The 19,228-nt window shown below is 43.5% G+C and overlaps 1 protein-coding gene across 11 annotated transcripts in view; it reads left to right on the top strand.

Moving 5' to 3' along the window:
- The window catches only part of fbrsl1 (fibrosin-like 1), a 386,897-nt gene that overhangs the window by 265,051 nt on the left and 102,618 nt on the right, over positions 1-19,228 (top strand). For 7 of the 11 annotated variants that reach the window (XM_084053873.1, XM_084053872.1, XM_084053876.1 and 4 more), the window contains one exon: positions 14,044-14,112. The exons of the other annotated variants lie outside the window; for them this stretch is intronic. In XM_084053873.1, coding sequence (XP_083909999.1) covers positions 14,044-14,112 — 69 coding nt within the window. The remainder of the gene's footprint in view (positions 1-14,043; positions 14,113-19,228) is intronic. 11 annotated transcript variants of the gene reach the window in all.

The raw sequence follows: 19,228 nt of genomic DNA, 5'->3' as shown, positions 1-19,228 counted from the left end.
ATTTGAAAGATGAGAAATCACTCTTCTGGAAACATAAAATGAATTTAATGATAAATAATATGTACTATGGTACTCTGTACGTATACAGTATATAGTACTGTACATTTAATATGATATAGCACTATAATATAGTATAATGAAGTACAGTAGTACTATGGCACTATATCATACTATCATTATACTGTATATACTATATTAGAGAAAATTATGTGTGACATTGAATTGAGGGGGTTGTTTTGATTTGTATTCTTAATTTCTCTTGCTCTTTGGATCTACTCATCAGCTTCTGAAATGTCTAAATTGACCTTCAGGGGATCATACGTTCTATACGTATGCACTTTAGTCACATATGACAATGAGGCAGTGTTAAAGTCAGCTGACCTCATTGAGACTGATCCTTTTCTGCTCCCTAATGCTGCATGGCAGGCCAGTCTTTGTTTTTCAAACGTCCCGTGTTTGAATAGCAAGCCAAGTACTATATACATTTTTCCACATGAGTAATAAAAGTAAAATTGAGTCCATATTGGGTGCAGATGTTTTCACTGTAGAGTGGGGGGTGTCACTGTTTGTGTGTGTATGTGTGTAATAGTTGAGTGTTTCTGATCATGCATAAACATAATGCCTAAGTGGCTTTTTATTCAATAAGCATGGTTAGGCTGTAATGACTTACACATTTCTCTGGAAATGTAAGACGGGCCCTGTGTGTGTGTGTGTGTGTGTGTGTGTGTGTGTGTGTGTGTGTGTGTGTGTGTGTGTGTGTGTGTGTGTGTGTGTGTGTGTGTGTGTGTGTGTGTGTGTGTGTGTGTGTGTGTGTGTGTGTGTGTGTGTGTGTGTGTGTGTGTGTGTGTGCGTGCGTGCGTGCGTGCGTGCGTGCGTTTTTCCAGCTCAATCGAACGGCAGTACGCAATCAGGGACAAATATAGAATCCCCAACTTTTTATTAAGGGCCCTTGCGATCGTGGATTTTGCTCCCTCGAAGAATTTATCCATCCCCCTTGCCTATCTTGGCTAGGACTTCATCAGTACATGGAGCTGCGGTCCACTTTGGCTCACAAGAGAATGTTTAGAGAGCCTCAGTTCCCCTCACAGACAAAGAGGCCAGTCAGCCAAGTAGCACACTACTCATACATTTAATTCTTTCTTTGATGTTTTACGTACATAGAGCAGAGTGACATGGGCCATCATTATTTCTTGAAGCTCTGTATTTTATTTGTTCACTGAATCATTCCTACCGACGGACAAATTCAGGTTTTCTAGACTGCTGTCTTTCTGTGGCGCACGTAATGGCAATGATGGATAATCAAGAAAGTGAACACAGTCTAGCGCTGTCTCCCTCCTGCCGAGAGAAAAATACCCAGTCTTTCCTCTGCCAAAGACTTGAGCATCTAAGACTCAATCTAAACATGCCAGATGCCTGCGGACGGCCGGCAAGCGCCAAACCCTCAAGCCCTGCAGGGCCCTATGTGTCACTCCAGCTCGGATACGGAACTTTACGTGGGCGAGTGTTTGTGCGTGTGTGTGTGTGTGTGTGTGTGTGTGTGTGTGTGTGTGTGTGTGTGTGTGTGTGTGTGTGTGTGTGTGTGTGCATGCGTCTGTGATGTTGGATAGCAAGAGAGAGAACCCCAGGAGAGAGAGCACAGGGCTGAGATCAGGACCAAAACACACAGAGGGGCCAGCTGCCTTCAATTACGCCAGAAACCCCAACTGCCGCTGCAGTACCTCATGCACAAAACCAGCCCACTTTGATCTGCACCAGCCGGGGGAAAAGGTGCAGGGGTTTGAAAGATTACAGGGGAAAAAAAATAATTATTGTATCAAAGTGGGATGGTGGTGATGGGGAGGGGGGTGTCTATAAAACTTTACAGGGGGATTTTGAAACTCAGGAGGGGTGTTTAGCAGAGAGAAGCAGGTACTAACAATGTCTGCCATTCGTGTCCATTTCCTAGTTATTTCCCCTTCGCTCTTTGAGACGGTTTTAATGACTACACCTGGCCTGCCTCTTACTGCAGCCGCAGAATGCCTTTCAACCGCTTTGCTTTTTATCAGGCCCCACAGATTAACAACAAGTCCACAACTGCTATGACGAGCCACTGTTAGTGTAATCTTGGTATAATCCATGTAGATTAACCAGGATGTTGGTTTAGGGATTTTGACAAACTGTGAAAGACACCACAAGTCCATATGTGAGGCGCGAGGCTCGGCGAACGTAGCCAGCCTGCCAGTCTGAGGCTGGTGTTAAAACCCACCTCCTGCCAAGCTCCACAGATGCAGGCAGCACACGGGCATCCATTAAATTAATTTGACTTCATTAGCACAGACCTGCTAGGCCCCGGGGTGCCCATAGTGATGCCAGGAGGAGTTGTGGTGTGTGTATGTGTGCGCGTGCGTGCATGCATGCGTGCCTCTGTGCGTGCGTGTTTACTGTCTCCGCTCTGCCGAGAGCTAACTAACACATGGCTGTGACAGGAGGAATATGGCCCCGGTTTCTGACGTGCCGGGACAGATGCCAACGCGAAAGACAACATGCGTCACCAGCTTTAGGGGGAGTTCAATCAACACCCGGTCAGTGTGCTAGCGCCACTGGCGAGCTGGCATGGCACTCATTGTAGCCTAGCCGTGTGCATGACTTGAAATGCAGCAGAGTGACAGGATACAGGGATACACTGCCACAACGTTGACCTACAGCCAGCATCTTTTTGTGCGCGTTGTAACAAGTCTTTGTCCAGTGACATTACAAAGCTCACTTCTTTTCTTGTTTTTCACAGTGGCTTTGAGTCATAGCAAATGGTATATAAACCAATAATGTACTAAGAAATGTGTTCATCATTGATTTATTGTCTCATAAATATGTACCAATCAAATGTGATGTGTCCAAATGTGATAATGGACCAAATAAATGGTAAATGGTGCATGTACTGTATATAGCGCCTTTACCCAAAGTGCTTTACATATTACATTCACATATACGTATTACATTCACACACCAATGGTGGAGGGTTCAGTGTCTTGCTCAAGGACACTTTGAGACAAAGCGTAAGATCATTTGTGATGTATCTAAACAAGCCATACCCCAGTATTACTTTTGACATGCTGAGTGATTTTCTTTTATCATGTACTAATATGATTGAGAAACACATTTGTATTCCTACTCGCTGCACTGGAGATGTACTGGTGGAGTTAAGATCAATTATTCAAAACTAAGACTGGGCTGGAATCCTGTAGCCATGTCTTTGATAACTTAATTTCCCTCCTGCGAGCCCTTCAGAAGATTAATGCTCTGGGCCCAAATACATATGAAATTTCAGCACTATTTTTTCCCCCTATTTATTTTCAGTACAGTTTTGGAGAGCTATTTTCATGATTGGAGACAAATGCTTGTTCCAAGACCATTTGGCTAGAGAATGTCACATAAAACACTGATGTTGAGTTGAAAATTGATCCAGCGTTATAGCCTTAAGAGGATATCCTCCCTGGATCATAAAGCTTATAAGGCCTGTTTCAGCCAGGTGCTGAGAATAATAATATTATGGTTGTGGGTCAGGGGTATAGGTTAAGCTCATTCTTTTTTATGCATTCGGGGAAGGTTGGCTGATGATGTATGTACATTTTTATCCGCATTGTCTTGGGACCTTCCCAGCACAGCCACAGTCTCATATTGTTGCCTTGCCTTAGGGCACCTGGGCAGTATTTGTTTATAGAGGAGATGCCTATTCACTATTCCCTTCAAACTATACATTTCCTCAGCTTGTGTAGGGAATTTATCATTTACTCACAATCCCTCTGTCCTTGTGTAAACTCTAGGCTCCTACCTCTGTTTCAAACTGTCACAGGGAGCTTGGCAGCTTGCCCAGGTAAAAAATAAATGCATGCAAAACCAAACAAATAGTAATTCAAATACGGTAGTAAGTAAGAGTGGATAATGTTGGTAAGTAGCTAAGTGAGAATGGATTGTACAGAGGGGTTAGCTATAGCCAGGGGGCAGCGGGTTTTTCCTCTCTATATCTGGGTGATGGACAGCAAAAGAAGGCCTTTGATCAGCCAGGGTTCTCCTCCGAAGATCAGATTGGTTCCACATCTGCACACACACAGGGGTAGAGGGAACGAGCTGTAAACTGCCAAGAAGCATTTTAATGACAGTTGGATTATAAAATGAAAGAGAGGCTCCAGATGGCAAGCAGCCGTGCAGCGAATAGGGCCGCAGTGTGTGCGCCCGTGTGTGCGTGTGTGCGCCCGTGTGTGCGTGTGTGCGTGTGTGCGTGTGTGTGTGTGTGTGTGTGTGTGTGTGTGTGTGTGTGTGTGTGTGTGTGTGTGTGTGTGTGTGTGTGTGGAGGAGAGGGGGAGGGCTGTTTTAACTGCTTTTTTATTGATAAAATATGGGGTGAAAATTTCTGCAGGGGCTTATTAGGTGTCCTGCCGTGGTGCTGCTCAGCTGGTTGGGCTGTTTTCACCGTGGCCCCTATCCAAAACATGCCTCCATAAATTTTCAGCATTGCTTTTAAATCTGTTAGATCCCCTGCTTGTTAACCCCCCCGCTGAATCCCCTCAGCTCCCCCTGAATCCCCACCTCACCGTACTTTTCCTTTGAAAGATTTTTTTAACAAGTTAGATGAAAGCGGCAGGAGCATGAAGTAGGCCCAGATCTTGCCGTTTTGCATGCTCATTACCATTTATTAAGAAGTGGCATTTAGCTCCCCATGAAATGACTTAATTCCACTGTGATTTAATTAGTTCTTTCATATTACTCCCAATGTAGTTTGTACATTGTCCTGCTCGTTATCTTTCTGTTAATATTCTGGTTATGACACTCAATTTATAATCTTACAATTTAGGCATTTGCAGATGCTCTAATCCAGAATCACTTACAAAATGCAAGATTGGTGTACTAGTAAATGGCATGAACCATAGTAAACTAGAAAAGGCGCTCCTCAGATCCAGGTCAGGTACTGTAGGTTATTCATTCATTACAGAGGTGAGTGGAATCTGTAAAAGTTGAGGGATTAATGTTGATGAAGTTATTGCACAGTTATTAATCACATGACATAGATAATGTGTACAGATTTGCTTGATGTTTGGACAAAATCTGTAGGAGTAATGTCAAATTATTTCTTTTGCAAAAATCGGCCTGCTGGTGGCACTATAATAGGCCAATGTGAAAAGGTTGGCATTTCTTCCTCGACCTAGTGGGAATGTGTGTGTAAAGTTTCACGGCAATCGCACGTTGCGTTCATGATTTGAGGCATTTTGTTCAAAATGGACTACTCCTGCAAACTTTGGAAGCCAATCTTAGTCAATCAGGATGGAATATGAAACATCTGACATATCCGTCTTGATCACATAGAGGTAATGGCCCTCATTTATCAACGCAGCGTATAAACCGGCGTATATTTTTCCATATACAGTATTCGGCCGGACACCAACGTCGAAGTCACATTTATCAACGCATCCTACACAGCTGATCCGAGCGTACACTTGGTCCCAGCGTTGATAAATGTCACGGCTGAAACCGAGCGTCATTTAAATAACACTCCCTTAAATATTCTCAAAACGCCCCGATTTTACAACATGAAGATTGAAGAACCAGAATACGACCAAAGAAGACATCATGAAAAGCCAATAAGAAAGAGTTTCCCTCGCTCGCCACACACGCACACGCCCCTCTCTCTCTCTCTCTCTCTCACTCACACACACACACACACACACACACACACGCCCGTACCTTAGCGTATCTTTGTCACGTAGGCTTGTAGCCTACATGAATTACATATTATGATACCAATCACATCGGCATGAATGGAATACGTTTGTATATTAATGTATTTAACCCATACCGAGCAGTGCGCGTTCGAGTTACACTAAAATAAAGCCGTCATGTAGGCTATTCCCATTTCCCAGTGAGACTCGGACCGTCGGACGGGCGAGCCCCTCCCGCTCCGCATTAATGAGAGATAGCCTGGAGAGAACATTAATGAATGAAGGCTGGTGTGTGTTGGACCATGGGTTAAATGTCTGATCTCCCGGTGGCCATGAAAATATAACAGCAGCGCCGCCTGTTAGACCGGTGCTCTCGCAGAAGAGTGCTCTCGCAGATCGAAGCGCCCGTATATTTTGAAAATAGCAGATCTACAAGCTCACAACGCGTCGCTGATTTGTGAGCTTGTAGATCTGCTATTTTCAATACAGACAGATCTACAATCTTATCTGAATGACTGTTAAAGCAGTTTGTTTAAATTACTTTATAAAATGTTATATTTTCACAGGGATTATTTATTAGTGTAGATATACAGATTTATGAGTGGATTATGTGTCCAGATGCCTCTCAGACAGTCAAACAATGCTGCTACGCAGGTCTAGGATGGAATAAACGGGTGCAGCCAACGTCAACAACTGGTCCCGACCAGTTGTTGTCAGGATATATTGATAAATGCCGAAAGGTGCGGTGATCTCGCCGTACGCCCATTATTTGGGCTGCACCGCATTGAGAAATGAGGGCCAATGTGTTCAGACTTCTGTGATTTTTGGACAAAATCTGTAGAAAATTTGTTTTGCAAAAATCGGCAGAGGTTCTGCTCTGGCATCCAGGGAGTGTGTGTGCACAGTTTCACGTCGATCGGGTCCCTGAGATTAGCTGTTCACAGACGGACGGACACACGAACAGGTGGCAAAACATAGTCTCGGCCACGCCTTCGGACTGGCGGAGACAACTAACAACAGGGAAAGCAGTCAATTAAATAGAGAAAACAAGCTCCCTAAGTGGTAAAGTAACTAGGATAGTACTGAACACATCAAACCTAACATCTGCCTAAATAACACACTTAGCATCTGTGGACAAGCAAAAAGCATACTCAATAGGCTGATAGCAATGTTAATTGGGTGCACGATGCTCTTACACTTGTTGCCTATTATGATTTGACATTTGCACTTGTTGCTAACTTTCTATTTGCACACAAGGTTTCTCAAAATCTAATGGGCAGATTGCCATAAAACTTGCTGATTGATTTAATGCTCCCCGGATGAAGAACCATAACTATTTGAGTGACCTCTTGACCTTTCCTCTTGCGCCACCCTCAGGCCAAAATGTCACCCAGGGATACCAAAGACCTAGCGCCGACTTTGCTCGTGGGGGTGTGCCGGTCTTAAAATAAGTTGTTGTCTGCCGCTATCATGTCGCAATGCTATTTTCCCCTTAGACTTTGCGCCACTTTGAGACAGCGAAAACATTGTAGTCAGATTGCTGCCTCTGAAGAATATTCTCTCTGGATTTGTATTCTTGTATTCAGTCATTTAATACAGCCTTACACTGGCATGCACATAATGATGTATATCACAACCTCCTTAGGCTGTTCTTTCTTTCTTTCTTTCTTTCTTTCCTTTTTATCTGTAGCTTGAACTGAATTAGCTTGAAACATGGCGGGATTCATTTAGGATTTTCTTTTTAAGATCACTGGATAGCATCAAAGCCCACGCAACACACGCCCACGCTGCTTTCTTGCACTCAGTAGATTGAGCTCCTGTCTGCCAAGGCGTGTTGTTAGCGATGCTCTTGCTGCTAATTTAAAATCCATTTGAGCTGATAGCACAGTTGACTGAAATGCTGCCCTCCACGCCCCCACCAAAAACGAGCCGCCCCAGTTTTTTATTCTATTCTAACTACCGCATCTGCCTACCACCCACGGCCCTGATCCCATTCCCCTGTCCCCAGTAACACCTCCCTCGCCTATCTGACACATCAAAGACAATTACTGTCGACATCACGTCGGATTACAACTGTTCGTTTGCTTGTTTGTCTCCTTATGTGACTTGCAAACTGCTATCTCCCGCGCAGGGAACGTCCCCTCCCATCTGCTCTGCACCACCACCACGGCACCACCACCTTGCATCAGCCCACCTTGTGGACCTAGAACGCACAAGCACACATCCATACTAATACACTAGGGGTACGGTCACGTAAACTACGTCTGAAGGGGAGTAGCCAACGCATGCTGAGGCATCAAACGCATCAATTACTCATGTTGTCTTGTGGGCAGTGCCGGCAGTGGCGCGCACGGAAATCGATTTTATGTTGGAGTAGTTGGCTCACTGAAAGAAAGCTACCAGCCAAAAAACTATGTTGAATTCCACACAATGAACGTGACGTGTCAACGCACCACAGCCCCGAGCGCCATCCCTTTAATCCCATAGAATGGAAGTGAACAGGACGCATCTGTTTCAGACGCATATGTGTGACCTTCCATAACACAGACACACCTTCACACACTGACATAGAAACAGACACACAGTGACACATACTGTACAACCCCATGCACTCATACCTTCAGCTCATAGAGGAGAAGGGATATGTCAGATGGATTCATTTAAAATTTGCAAAATCTTGGACAAAAACCGGAAGAGTTAATTGACAAATGCTGGATTGCGGCTACTGATAACACCATGTGATTGATCGGGACATATGTGATTGACCGGGACATATGAGACCAAAATGCAGCACTACAGAATAAGTGGAGAATGTTAATGAAAGGAGCAGCAATGATAAGATTTAAATTGTAGGCTACTTAAGAATGTTTCCACAAACATAATGGCATTCCTGGTTTATTTTATCATCTGAATTTGTTCTTGTTTGGTATTAAAATGTGTTTGGAAACATGATTATTGAGTATTACATGAGTATTATAACATGAGTATTACACTGACATAGCTTCTTCTTGTCATTGTCTTTTTCTTGTGCAAAATCAATAGTGGTACTGAGTGCCAAACCTCAAATGAACAAAAATGTTTTAGTACATTTATAGACCATCAGGCATGACAAGCTTGGGAAAGTATGAAATAAAAATAAAATATATACACATTCCCACTTAGTGGGTCAATATATCCTTTCACGAGCACGCCTGGCGTGATGATGCCTTTGTCTGGCTACAATTAATGCTGCGATCATCAATGGAAAGTCTGTGCGTGACATCCCTTATAAATGTGTGTTATTAGTGTGAAGACACTAATAACTAACTGCATGTGGCTATTAGCACTGGTGTTTGTGAATTTTACTTTTTTTTGCATAGAGGCTCATTTGCATAGAAAGGGGAGAATGTTGTGCCAAATGTATGCATATTACCTAGTTTATATACGGTACACAGTACACACAAATAGCACCGGAGCACTGAGATGCTATTAGCTTGGCAGTACAATTTACAGGTGCATATGGTCACAAAAGCCAATCCTTTGGTAAATTTGCCCCTGAGTTTTGTGACAAAACATTCTGATGGGTCAGAATTTGGCAGCTCCGAATTCTCTCAGTCTCTCCATATCTCTATGCCTCTCTATCCCTGTCTTTGTCTCCGCCAGGCCGAAGGCGTGGCAGAGACTATGTTTTGCACCCTGTCCGTCCGTGTGTCTGTGTCTGTCTGCGAGCAGCTAATCTCCGGCACCGTTGGCCCGATCACAGCGAAACTGTGCACACACACTCCCTGGATGCCAGAGCAGGAATTTTTCAAATCGGCCTGTTATAGCGCCACCAGGAGGCCGATTTTTGCAAAACATTTTTTTTGTTTTACTCCTACAGATTTTGTCCAAACATTACGCAAATCGGTACACAGTATCTCTTTAGTCATGTGATCAAGACGGATCTGTCAGATTCTTCATATTCCATCCCGATTGGCTAAGATTGGCTTCCATAGTTTGCAGGATTGGTCCGTTTTGAACAAAATGCTTCAAATCACGAACGCAGCGTTCGATTTCTGTGAAATTTTGCACGCACATTCCCATTAGGCCGAGGAAAAAATAACACTTGATCATTTTCAAGTCAGCCTCATGGTGGTGCTATAACAAGCCGATGTACGTTTTTACCTATAACTGCACCAATCTGCGTGAAACTTGCACGCACACTCCCTAGAGGCCAAGGGAAAACCTCTGCCCTGCATTTTTCACATCTGCCTTTTATAGCGCCACCAGGAGGCCGACTTTTCCCATCTTCACTTCTCTCTCTCTCTCGCTCCATCCCTCTCCACCTTCTCCCTCTTCGCGTCAGTCGGCTCCCTCTCTTTTACTCCGCTTCTTCTCCCTTTCCACCCATCTGCCATCCTTCTCCATCTCCACCACCCCTCACCCCCGCTTTCTTTCTACCCCTCTGTGGAGAACAGACAGAAAGGGAAGACAGGAGCGAAGGAAGAGGAGGCTTTCGGCACATTCTGCTCCTCAAAGCTCTCGGCTGCTGTCACATTTCCTTTTTTCCCCCTGTTGTTGCAGCTCCCCCCACTCACCACCACCCCTACCTCCACCTCCCATCCTCTGGTGGAAAGTAACTAAGTACATGTACTCAAGTACTGTATTTAAGCAACATTTTCAGATACTTTTACTTTACTTGAGTATTTACAATTTTCTTATATATATATACTTAAATGCTGAGTATTACAACACGTTCATTAACCACTTTTTAACGCAATTTTATACTTTGGCTATTCGCAAATAACTGATCTACAAGCTTGTGGATTGGCTATTTTCCAAAAATATTGACACATTTTGATAAAATCAAGTACTTTTACTTTGGTACTTTAAGTATATTTTGATGCCAATACTTTTGTACTTTTACTCAAGTACATTTTTGAATACAGGTCAGGACTATTTCTTGTAACAGAGAATTTCTACCCTGTGGTATTACTTTTTTTTTACTTAGGTAAAAAATGTGAGTACTTCCACCACTCCCTCCCCCCTCCCATCCTATCTACCTTCCCATGGCTCCCATAGGGCAGAGCAGGGAAGAGTATCTCTGAACGTTCAGGATGCTTTTGAAGTGCAGGACAGATGCAGGGGCCCGGGGGACTGTAAAAAATGAATCGAGGCTAGTAATAGGAGAGACGATTCCAATCCTCTCCCCTCCATAAGTTATTTATCAGGGGGCCCCTTTAGTGGTGGTGGAGGCATACTTCAGAGTGCTCCCTTAATGCAGCATCTGATGACTTTTTAGGGGGCTGTTCCAGGAAGTACCGTTGTAAAATGGTGTGCACGTGCGTGTGTGCGCACGTGTGTGTGTGTGTTGGACATTACCACTAAGATCTCCCAGGCCTCCAGCAGGGGACTATTAGAACAGCACACAGAGAACACAGAGCAGCTCTTTCCCAGCATGCAACTCAGGCCAGAGAAAAGAGAAAAGTAAGGCATAAGGTGTAAGGCTGTCTGTTAATGTTTCCAATGCACTCGCTGCTCCTCCACACACGCACGCACGCACGCACGCACGCACGCACGCACGCACGCACGCACGCACGCACGCACGCACGCACGCACGCACGCACGCACGCACGCACGCACGCACGCACACACACACACACACACACACACACACACACACACACACACACACAAGCATTGATATTTTTGCAGGCATAGGACAGTATTATCTTTACTAAGAGTAAGACTACCTGCCACTGGGTTTTTATAATTGGTTCACATAGCACATACATACTACTGTATGTATAAACATCCATATAATGGTCAGACTACAGCACAGGTTATGGAGACATTTGTACATACTGTAGGGTGCTTTTAACTGTTGTGGGACTGGCTAATAAATAACAGACACAAACTGGTGTATGGCCAGAACTTGGTATTGGAAAGTCATTTCTACTCGATGTTGATGCATTCCTAGGTACTTGACACAAACTATATATTTTTTTCTTCCATATTTGTTCAATTAAATATAGCCCTATTTGACAGATCAGGTTTTGATGGGGTGTTGTTTGGCTGACATTACTTGGCAGTTGTGAAATTGAAATGTTATTTGTTAGATTGGATAACTTAATTCATTCACTGCCAGAATAAATACATAAATAAATCATCCACTGCCAGCAATTTTTCAAGTAGCCACAGAATATTTATCTCCAGTATGATCGATCCCCTGATCATTGCTAATCACGGGGGGTTTCACTGTGCTTCCGCGTAAAAAAAGAAAATGTCATCGCGACCCCCCGTTCGCTTGTTATAAGCCGTTGAAAATACATTGTAAAATACAGGAGGCGAGATACAAGCGATTTCCTAAATACGATAACCAGGAAGTGAATGCAGCAGTAAATCTTGGGATCACGTGATCGCCAGGTTCTGTGTGCATCTGGGGATGAAATGGTCACTCATTTGTCATCTAGTGGAAACACCAAAAAACACAAAAGGTCCTAAAAGTTGCCCTTGGCGGTGTGGGCCTTTGGGAAAAAAACGTCAAAATCGTCCTTGGCAGTGAATGAGTTAAGATATCTGTATTGGACAGGGCGGCAGTGGCTCAGCACCTGGAGCGGCTGTCTGAACTGAAAGGTTCCTGGTTTGATCCCCAGCTCGTCCTGGATGTTTCAAGTTGTCTTTGAGCAAGATACTGAACCCCTAGTCGCTCCCGATGAGTTGGAGGTGGAGCCTTGCATGATTGCCTCTGCTGTCAGTGTGAATGGGAACCCTGTATAACACATAATGTATAATGGTGTTCTGCCAGTGCATTGTGTGTGAACTATATTGTAAAGGGTATTTAAATGGTCAGAAGACTACAACCAATACTGTATATAAAGGCAGTCCATTAACAATTTTCTAGACAACAAGTTTTTATTTTTGTGCCTAAATCCTGGGTTTTAATGTAACTTGAAACTGAAAATGTTGACAATTTAAGATTTAAATTAACACTGGGGATTTTGCTGTGTTTTTTTTTTTTTTAAATAGTTTGTGCTGGATTAATAAATAAAAACTAGCCATGACCATGTGCAATAAACAACTGACATTAATGAGTATTGCTGAATTCATGTCAGCACTTAATATGAGCTTCATTAGCTACCATTACAGCTGAAACAAGGTTGCTCTAAGTAATTACAAAAAAGAAAACATACAGTATACATATAGTACACCTCACCTATGACCCTTCTCATAGAGCTGTAGTAAATGTGAGATTATTGCCTTGAATAATGTGCAGAAACGGAAGACCTCGCCCCTACCTAGGTTTCTCAGCTGGCAGACTGAGACCACAGGAGACTAATGGCCTCTGAACCAATCACAGAGGCTAATAAAGACCAGCTAACGACACGGATGCATCGTTTGTTACTAATTGCTCTCCATAGACCTCTGTGTTCCATGACTCCCCCAGCATCTGTCGCCGGCCATATTCCCTGACACAACCCAGACTCTTGACTCCTCAGCCCCCAACCTCAGCTGTGGTAGCCATGGCAGGCCCTGGCCTGGCATATTACCAAACGTAATTGTCCTCTAGTGTCCTTTTTTACTGTGGATGTGGGTAGATATGTTGTTCAGGGATATGGGTGGCAGGTTGACATGTTAGGAGCCTTATCTTTGTGCATTAGTCGCTTGTTGCCAATTTGATCCCCAGAGCCAATGCCCACTGCTGTTGCTACAAGTGCTTGGAGCAAGGGCACCTAACCCTCTACCAGTGTTGATTTCGTCGACTAAAACTATGACGAAAAATGTCTGTCGACTACCTTTTTTCACTTACGAAAACAAAATAAAAACAAAATAAAAACTAAGCTACAATGACTAAAACTATGACTAAATATACTAACAATTTCATCAACAAATGAAAACTAAACTAAGATGTTTGGGAACGCGTGACGCTGCGATGCGTTGTGAGCTTGTAGATCTGCTATTTTCGTCATGCAGCTAATTGAAAATCAGCCATTTCGATGGCATCACAGCCCGCCAAAATGTGTGTATGTGGACAAGTTCCTAGTGTAGGATAGATATCGGAGACTGGTTAGCTAAAATCCTACCATTCAACAGGCAGTTACTTGGAATACTGTAATATCCTTGAGGTTATTGACATTCATACGAATTATCCTTTAATTTATAATATAATTCAAGGTGTATTTCATTCTCAAAGGTTTGGGCAATATGTGTGTTTTTATTGTTATATAGCACTGTGAATGCATATGCAGCAGAGGCCACCCTCAAGCACTGACACGTGGCAGGGCATTACAATGTGCAGCAATTTGCATATCATTTCATGTCGCAGTGTTAGATTAATAGCTTGTGACTGGTGTGATGAATACTAATTTAACGTTAAATCATGTCACCGTTTTAGACATTCAGAGCTGCGGCCAGCCCCGACCGACAGGCAGGAGAGCAGCTGGGCCCCAATACGTTTTATAAGGTCAGTTCACTTTCATAGCACAGCTGCTAACTGCTAGCATCGCTAAGATGTCCCCTCTTCCTGGCCATTTATACACAGCCATTTATGAGCACTTCCTCTAAATGTTAGCAGTTCCAGGCCCTGTTAGATTCCTTGTTAGCAGTATATAGCCTCCACCACAGGGGTTTAACGCTGGGTCCATATACCACAGTAGACCGTAAAAACCTGAAGGAAGAGGGGCATCCTGGCGGCTCAGCCACTTATTACGCCCACCACATAGGAACAGATCTAGTCGTCACGGATCAGGGATTTGAGTCACACGTTATACCCTTTCCCTGCTCACGTTTCTCCGCTTTACTGTCACTTTACTGCCTTCACTTAAGCCCTAATTTAAAAATGACAAAAAAATAGTGAACTGGTAGTTTGACTTTGGAACATTTGGGCCTATAATGACACGCCCAAAATAGGGACGCCAGGGTTAAACTAGTTAAAGCTGATCTAGGAAGAAATGAAAAATGTGCACACTTTAAATGTCCTGTGTGTTGCCGCTGGTGTCTCTCTGTAATTCCCTCTGAGCTAAGCAAGTTTTGCCGACTGTGAGGCGTAATGATGCTAATGTGGCATGAAAAGGCTATAGGCCGAGTGGCAGGGGACCTGGGCATCATGCAGCGTTTTAATGTCGCAGGCACTTGTTTTGACTCACCCCAGCAGGCCGCCTCGCAAAACAACGTGGCTAACATTGCTGCTAGCTACTGGCCGTCAAAGAAGGGTCAGTTTTACATCAGCATTAAGGTCATCCTGAGGAGGATCAGAGCAGTGTATTGTTGCTGGATTGTTCTCAGTTGCAGCCTTAAAAATGTAGGCTGTGCACAATAAATATTTACAGGCTTGAACAAAATACCATTACAAAAACCAGTACGACTTTATATTAAGGTCTTTTAATGCACGTATAAGGCATTATAACAGTTGTTATAAATGTTTGCAATTATGCATAACATCTTATAACTAGGTTTATGAAGTATTATAACTTGTAATAATATAATTTATACATGCTCGTCATAGTGCATTATGAAGTCAGTGGAACAGCATATTACCTACCAGGTATAGTAATGCACAATTATTATGCATTATAATGTATCATAATGCATTTTAATGCACTTATAATGCTTCATAACACTCGTTATAAATGTTTACAATTATGCATAACAACTTACAACATAATAGACACTTTATAACTAACTAAGTTAAGGTGGTTGTAATGTGTTGTTCCACTGAGCTTATAATGTATTATGACCAGCACTTATAATATGTTATAAACGTTGTCATACATGATTATAAACATTTATTGAGTGTTATAATGCCTTATTATAAACGTAGTATAATGCATAATGCATTATAGAACAGACCTTTAACTCATTCCCTGCCTAGAACGACTAAAACGACTTCTGTCCATAAGCCATGCCTGCCTAGAACGACTAAAACGACTTTTTAAAAAATTTAAAATTTTTTTTTTTTTTTTTTTTTTTTTTAGATTTTTTTTTTTTTTTTTTGACCCAAAGACCAAGGAGATATGATTTTTCGAAGATATAGACTCCCATCCACTTCCTTGTTAACTTAAAACTTAAAAATTCTGTATCTCGGCTCCTGAGTACTTTTTTTTTTTCAATGAAAAATATGGCAGTGTTCAAACGCGGCCAGAAATAATTCTGGCAGTGAATGAGTTAAGTAAAGTGCTACCCAAAAACCTACCTGAAACACTGGAATTCAGACATTTTTAAACAATATATAATCTATAAATGATGGAGTCTTTGAGGCACAATGTCAGCCAGGGGCCATAGGAATATTCCTACCCATATTAGGGACTTATTAGGGACCAGTTATTCAGTTGTTTAGGTTTCATAGCACCTTGTATAAAACTTATATTTCTGTGTTGAGTGAGAAGAACTGCATTAGTACCATACTCTCCCATGTATTTATTAGCTTTACTGAATGTAGCATGAAAGTGAAGTAAAAACATATCTGTCTTTTTGAATTGTGTGTCTCCTAACGTCCTTGGATTGCTCAGGGACCAACCAGTGAGCTGAAAATGATGGCCAATCTCTTTCCTGCTCCTCTTTCAGTCTGAGACACTGTTTTCATTATTTAGATTTAGAGTCTGCTGTCTCCCTTACGAACACGAGTGTCTTACTGCTGCACACTAAAAGGCTTTGGACCAGTTGTTATTCTAGCGTTCCTTTAATATATCTAAACAACAACAAACAAAATATCTAGGACTAAACAATGTACTATTTTCACACCAGACGTCTTATTCTTTATTTCTTCTGATTTCCCCCTTTTTTTCCAATGTAGTCCTTATACCACTTCCTGAATTCCCCATTCACTTGTGTATAGTCTTGTCACTGCTCACCACCACTGGTTGGTTGGTTGGTTGGTTGGTTGGTTGGTTGGTTGGTTGGTTGGTTGGTTGGTTGATTGGTTTGTTTGATTGATTGAATACTTTATTAACATTTTGCAAAATGTACAGTTGTACACTTATACAAATGATGCTAAAAGGATAACACAAAAAGCCCTAAGGGCTTGTTTCCACTGTGGTCCTGTGTTCTCAATTCATCGAGACATAAAAGACACAAAACACAAAAACCAGTCTTCAGACTACTCCGATACAATCGCCTGCTACTTAATTTCACTTGTCTGTGAGGCACTTTAGACCAAGAGGACGTATCGCATACAGAGGAACAACTGATTCCTCACAGTTCAACACCCCTGCTGGCTGCCTTGACCAGCCCGCAGAGGATTCAAACACATAATCTCAACGATGTGGGCAGGAACCTCTGCCACCATAGCCCCCACACCAGACATCTTCATGTGGTTTAATGACTGTACCACTGCTGTACATCTAAACTCTGATGAATCTCTTATGTTCCAGGGCCTTTTCTACAGTATATCCAAAACGACTTAGTAGTAGTAGAAGTGCCATTACACAGTGAAATCCTGAGCCAGAGGATTTTACTGTGTATTTTTGAAAGCTGGGAAATACATGATCATGCAGTCTCATGCATGGCTAAAGATGTTAATGAGAGTCACAATAACATTGTTACCTCCCCCTCATGTGATCCCATGTAATCACAGCCAGGAACATTGTCTGAACATAATGCCTCTGACTGTCATGCTTCTTTCTGATGGTTGCTTATATCGTTGATGTATTAGGAACTGGAGCATGTTCCACTGTTTCACTTGTTATACATCCCCCTGGATTAGAGAATCACATACATGTAATTAACAACTTCAACCTTTTATACTTAGTTGACTGGAGTCCCCCAGGGCTCTATACTTGGTCTGTTCCTTTTTTTCCCCCTATACCAAGTCTCTTCGCCGGAAATAGCCGATCTACAAGCACACAACGTGTCCAGTTGCAATGCGTTGTGAGCTTGTAGATCGGTTGTTTCAGGGACACTCGGGACGCTATAGGGTTCATGTATTTAAAGTGTAAATCTACGTACAATGATAATCAGTCAATGACTTATGCCGACTGTGGTTGTTGAAATCACAGAGTGTTACAGTGTAATAAATGACAGCCATATTGACATCACATTGTAGTGGCTCCCAGTGATGCAGTGGATCCTCATTAAGGAGAATCCATAGCGACTGTGTTATTTTGATTCCAACACATTAGGTACGGTTTGCATTTCACTTGAAAATCTATGCTAAACCCATTTCCAGCTAATCATGTGCCCAATGCTGATTTGTCATATTTTTTATTGCAGCTATGGGGCCGTCATTCCCAGAGACAGCTGTGAGAGTGTGCGTGCGCGTGTGTGTGTGTGTGTGTGTGTGTGTGTGTGTGTGTGTGCGTGTGTGTGTGCGTGTGCGTGTGTGTGCACGCACGCACGCACGCACGCACGCACGCACGCACGCGTGTGCGTATTTCTGTGCTTGCGCATGTGTGTGCATTGGTGTGTGCACGTGTGTGCATGTGCTGTGTGTGTGTGTGCACCTTCATACATTCTCCAGAGAGTCAATGGCTAGCAGCAGAGAGAGGGTGGTGGTGTGGGGGTCCTAAGGGAGCCGTTTGAGTGATGTGTTTTGGGTTAGAGGAAGAAGGTGGGTGGTGCTGGAGCTGTTGGAGGGAAGGAGGAGAGGGGATCTAGACTGAGTGGAAGGAGGGAGGGAGGGAGGGACATTGTGTGTGTGTGTGTGTGTGTGTGTGTGTGTGTGTGTGTGTGTGTGTGTGTGTGTGTGTGTGTGTGTGTGTGTGTGTGTGTGTGTGTGTGTGTGTGTGTGTGTGTGTGTGTGTGTGTGTGTGTGTGTGTGTGTGTTCGGTGGGGTTTGAGGGGGGGTGGTGCTTTAACAAGCCCTAGATTGTTACTGACAGGCAGATACTTCAACACTTAAAGTAGAAGGTTTGATTTAATCACAGAGCTGTCATTTGTTATTTGTCTCGGCTCGGTCCGCCGGGGCCCCCCATCCACCCCACCCGCCCCGCCCCATCAGCCGCCCGGGTCCCTGGAGGGCCCTTTTCCCTCTCCCTCTCTCCACCTCCCCTCTATCCTGTAATGTCTAAATTGTCCCTGCGCAAATTACAGGCCTGCAACACCTCCCCCTGCCCTGCCCACTCTTCTCCTCTCCTCTCCTCTCCAATCCACACACCCCTCTTTTCCTCCTCTTCCCTCCATCATCCACTCCCCTCCGCTCCAGTCTATCAGTCTTCTTCTACTGCTTTGGGGAGGGCTTGGATGGTTATGTGAACAGGGTGAAGGGGGACACACAGAGAGAGAGAGAGAGAGAGAGAGAGAGAGAGAGAGAGAGAGAGAGAGAGAGAGAGAGAGAGAGAGAGAGAGAGAGAGAGAGAGAGAGTTGTGGGACGGCCCGCGGGCACTAAAGATCATTAATAGGACTGTCAGCCAGGTTGCCCAGTTGGTTAGCTCCTCATAAATAAGGAATGAACCGCTCCCTTCTCTTCCACCACCCTCCATTCTGGTTCATTAATAATGCCTGCTTTAGCGATTTGGTTGCCTTGTCCTTTTGAGCAAGAGAGGAGTCAGAGAGAGAGAGAGAGAGAGAGAGAGAGAGGGGGGTGTACGGTAGATGTGTTGACATTAAGGAGCCAAAAAAAATGGAAGGCCTCTGTTCATCTGCT

Source organism: Gymnoscopelus microlampas (genome assembly GCF_963454915.1).
Source record: "Gymnoscopelus microlampas genome assembly, chromosome: 4".
NCBI lineage: Eukaryota > Metazoa > Chordata > Actinopteri > Myctophiformes > Myctophidae > Gymnoscopelus > Gymnoscopelus microlampas.
This window is presented reverse-complemented; position numbering and strand designations above follow the sequence as displayed.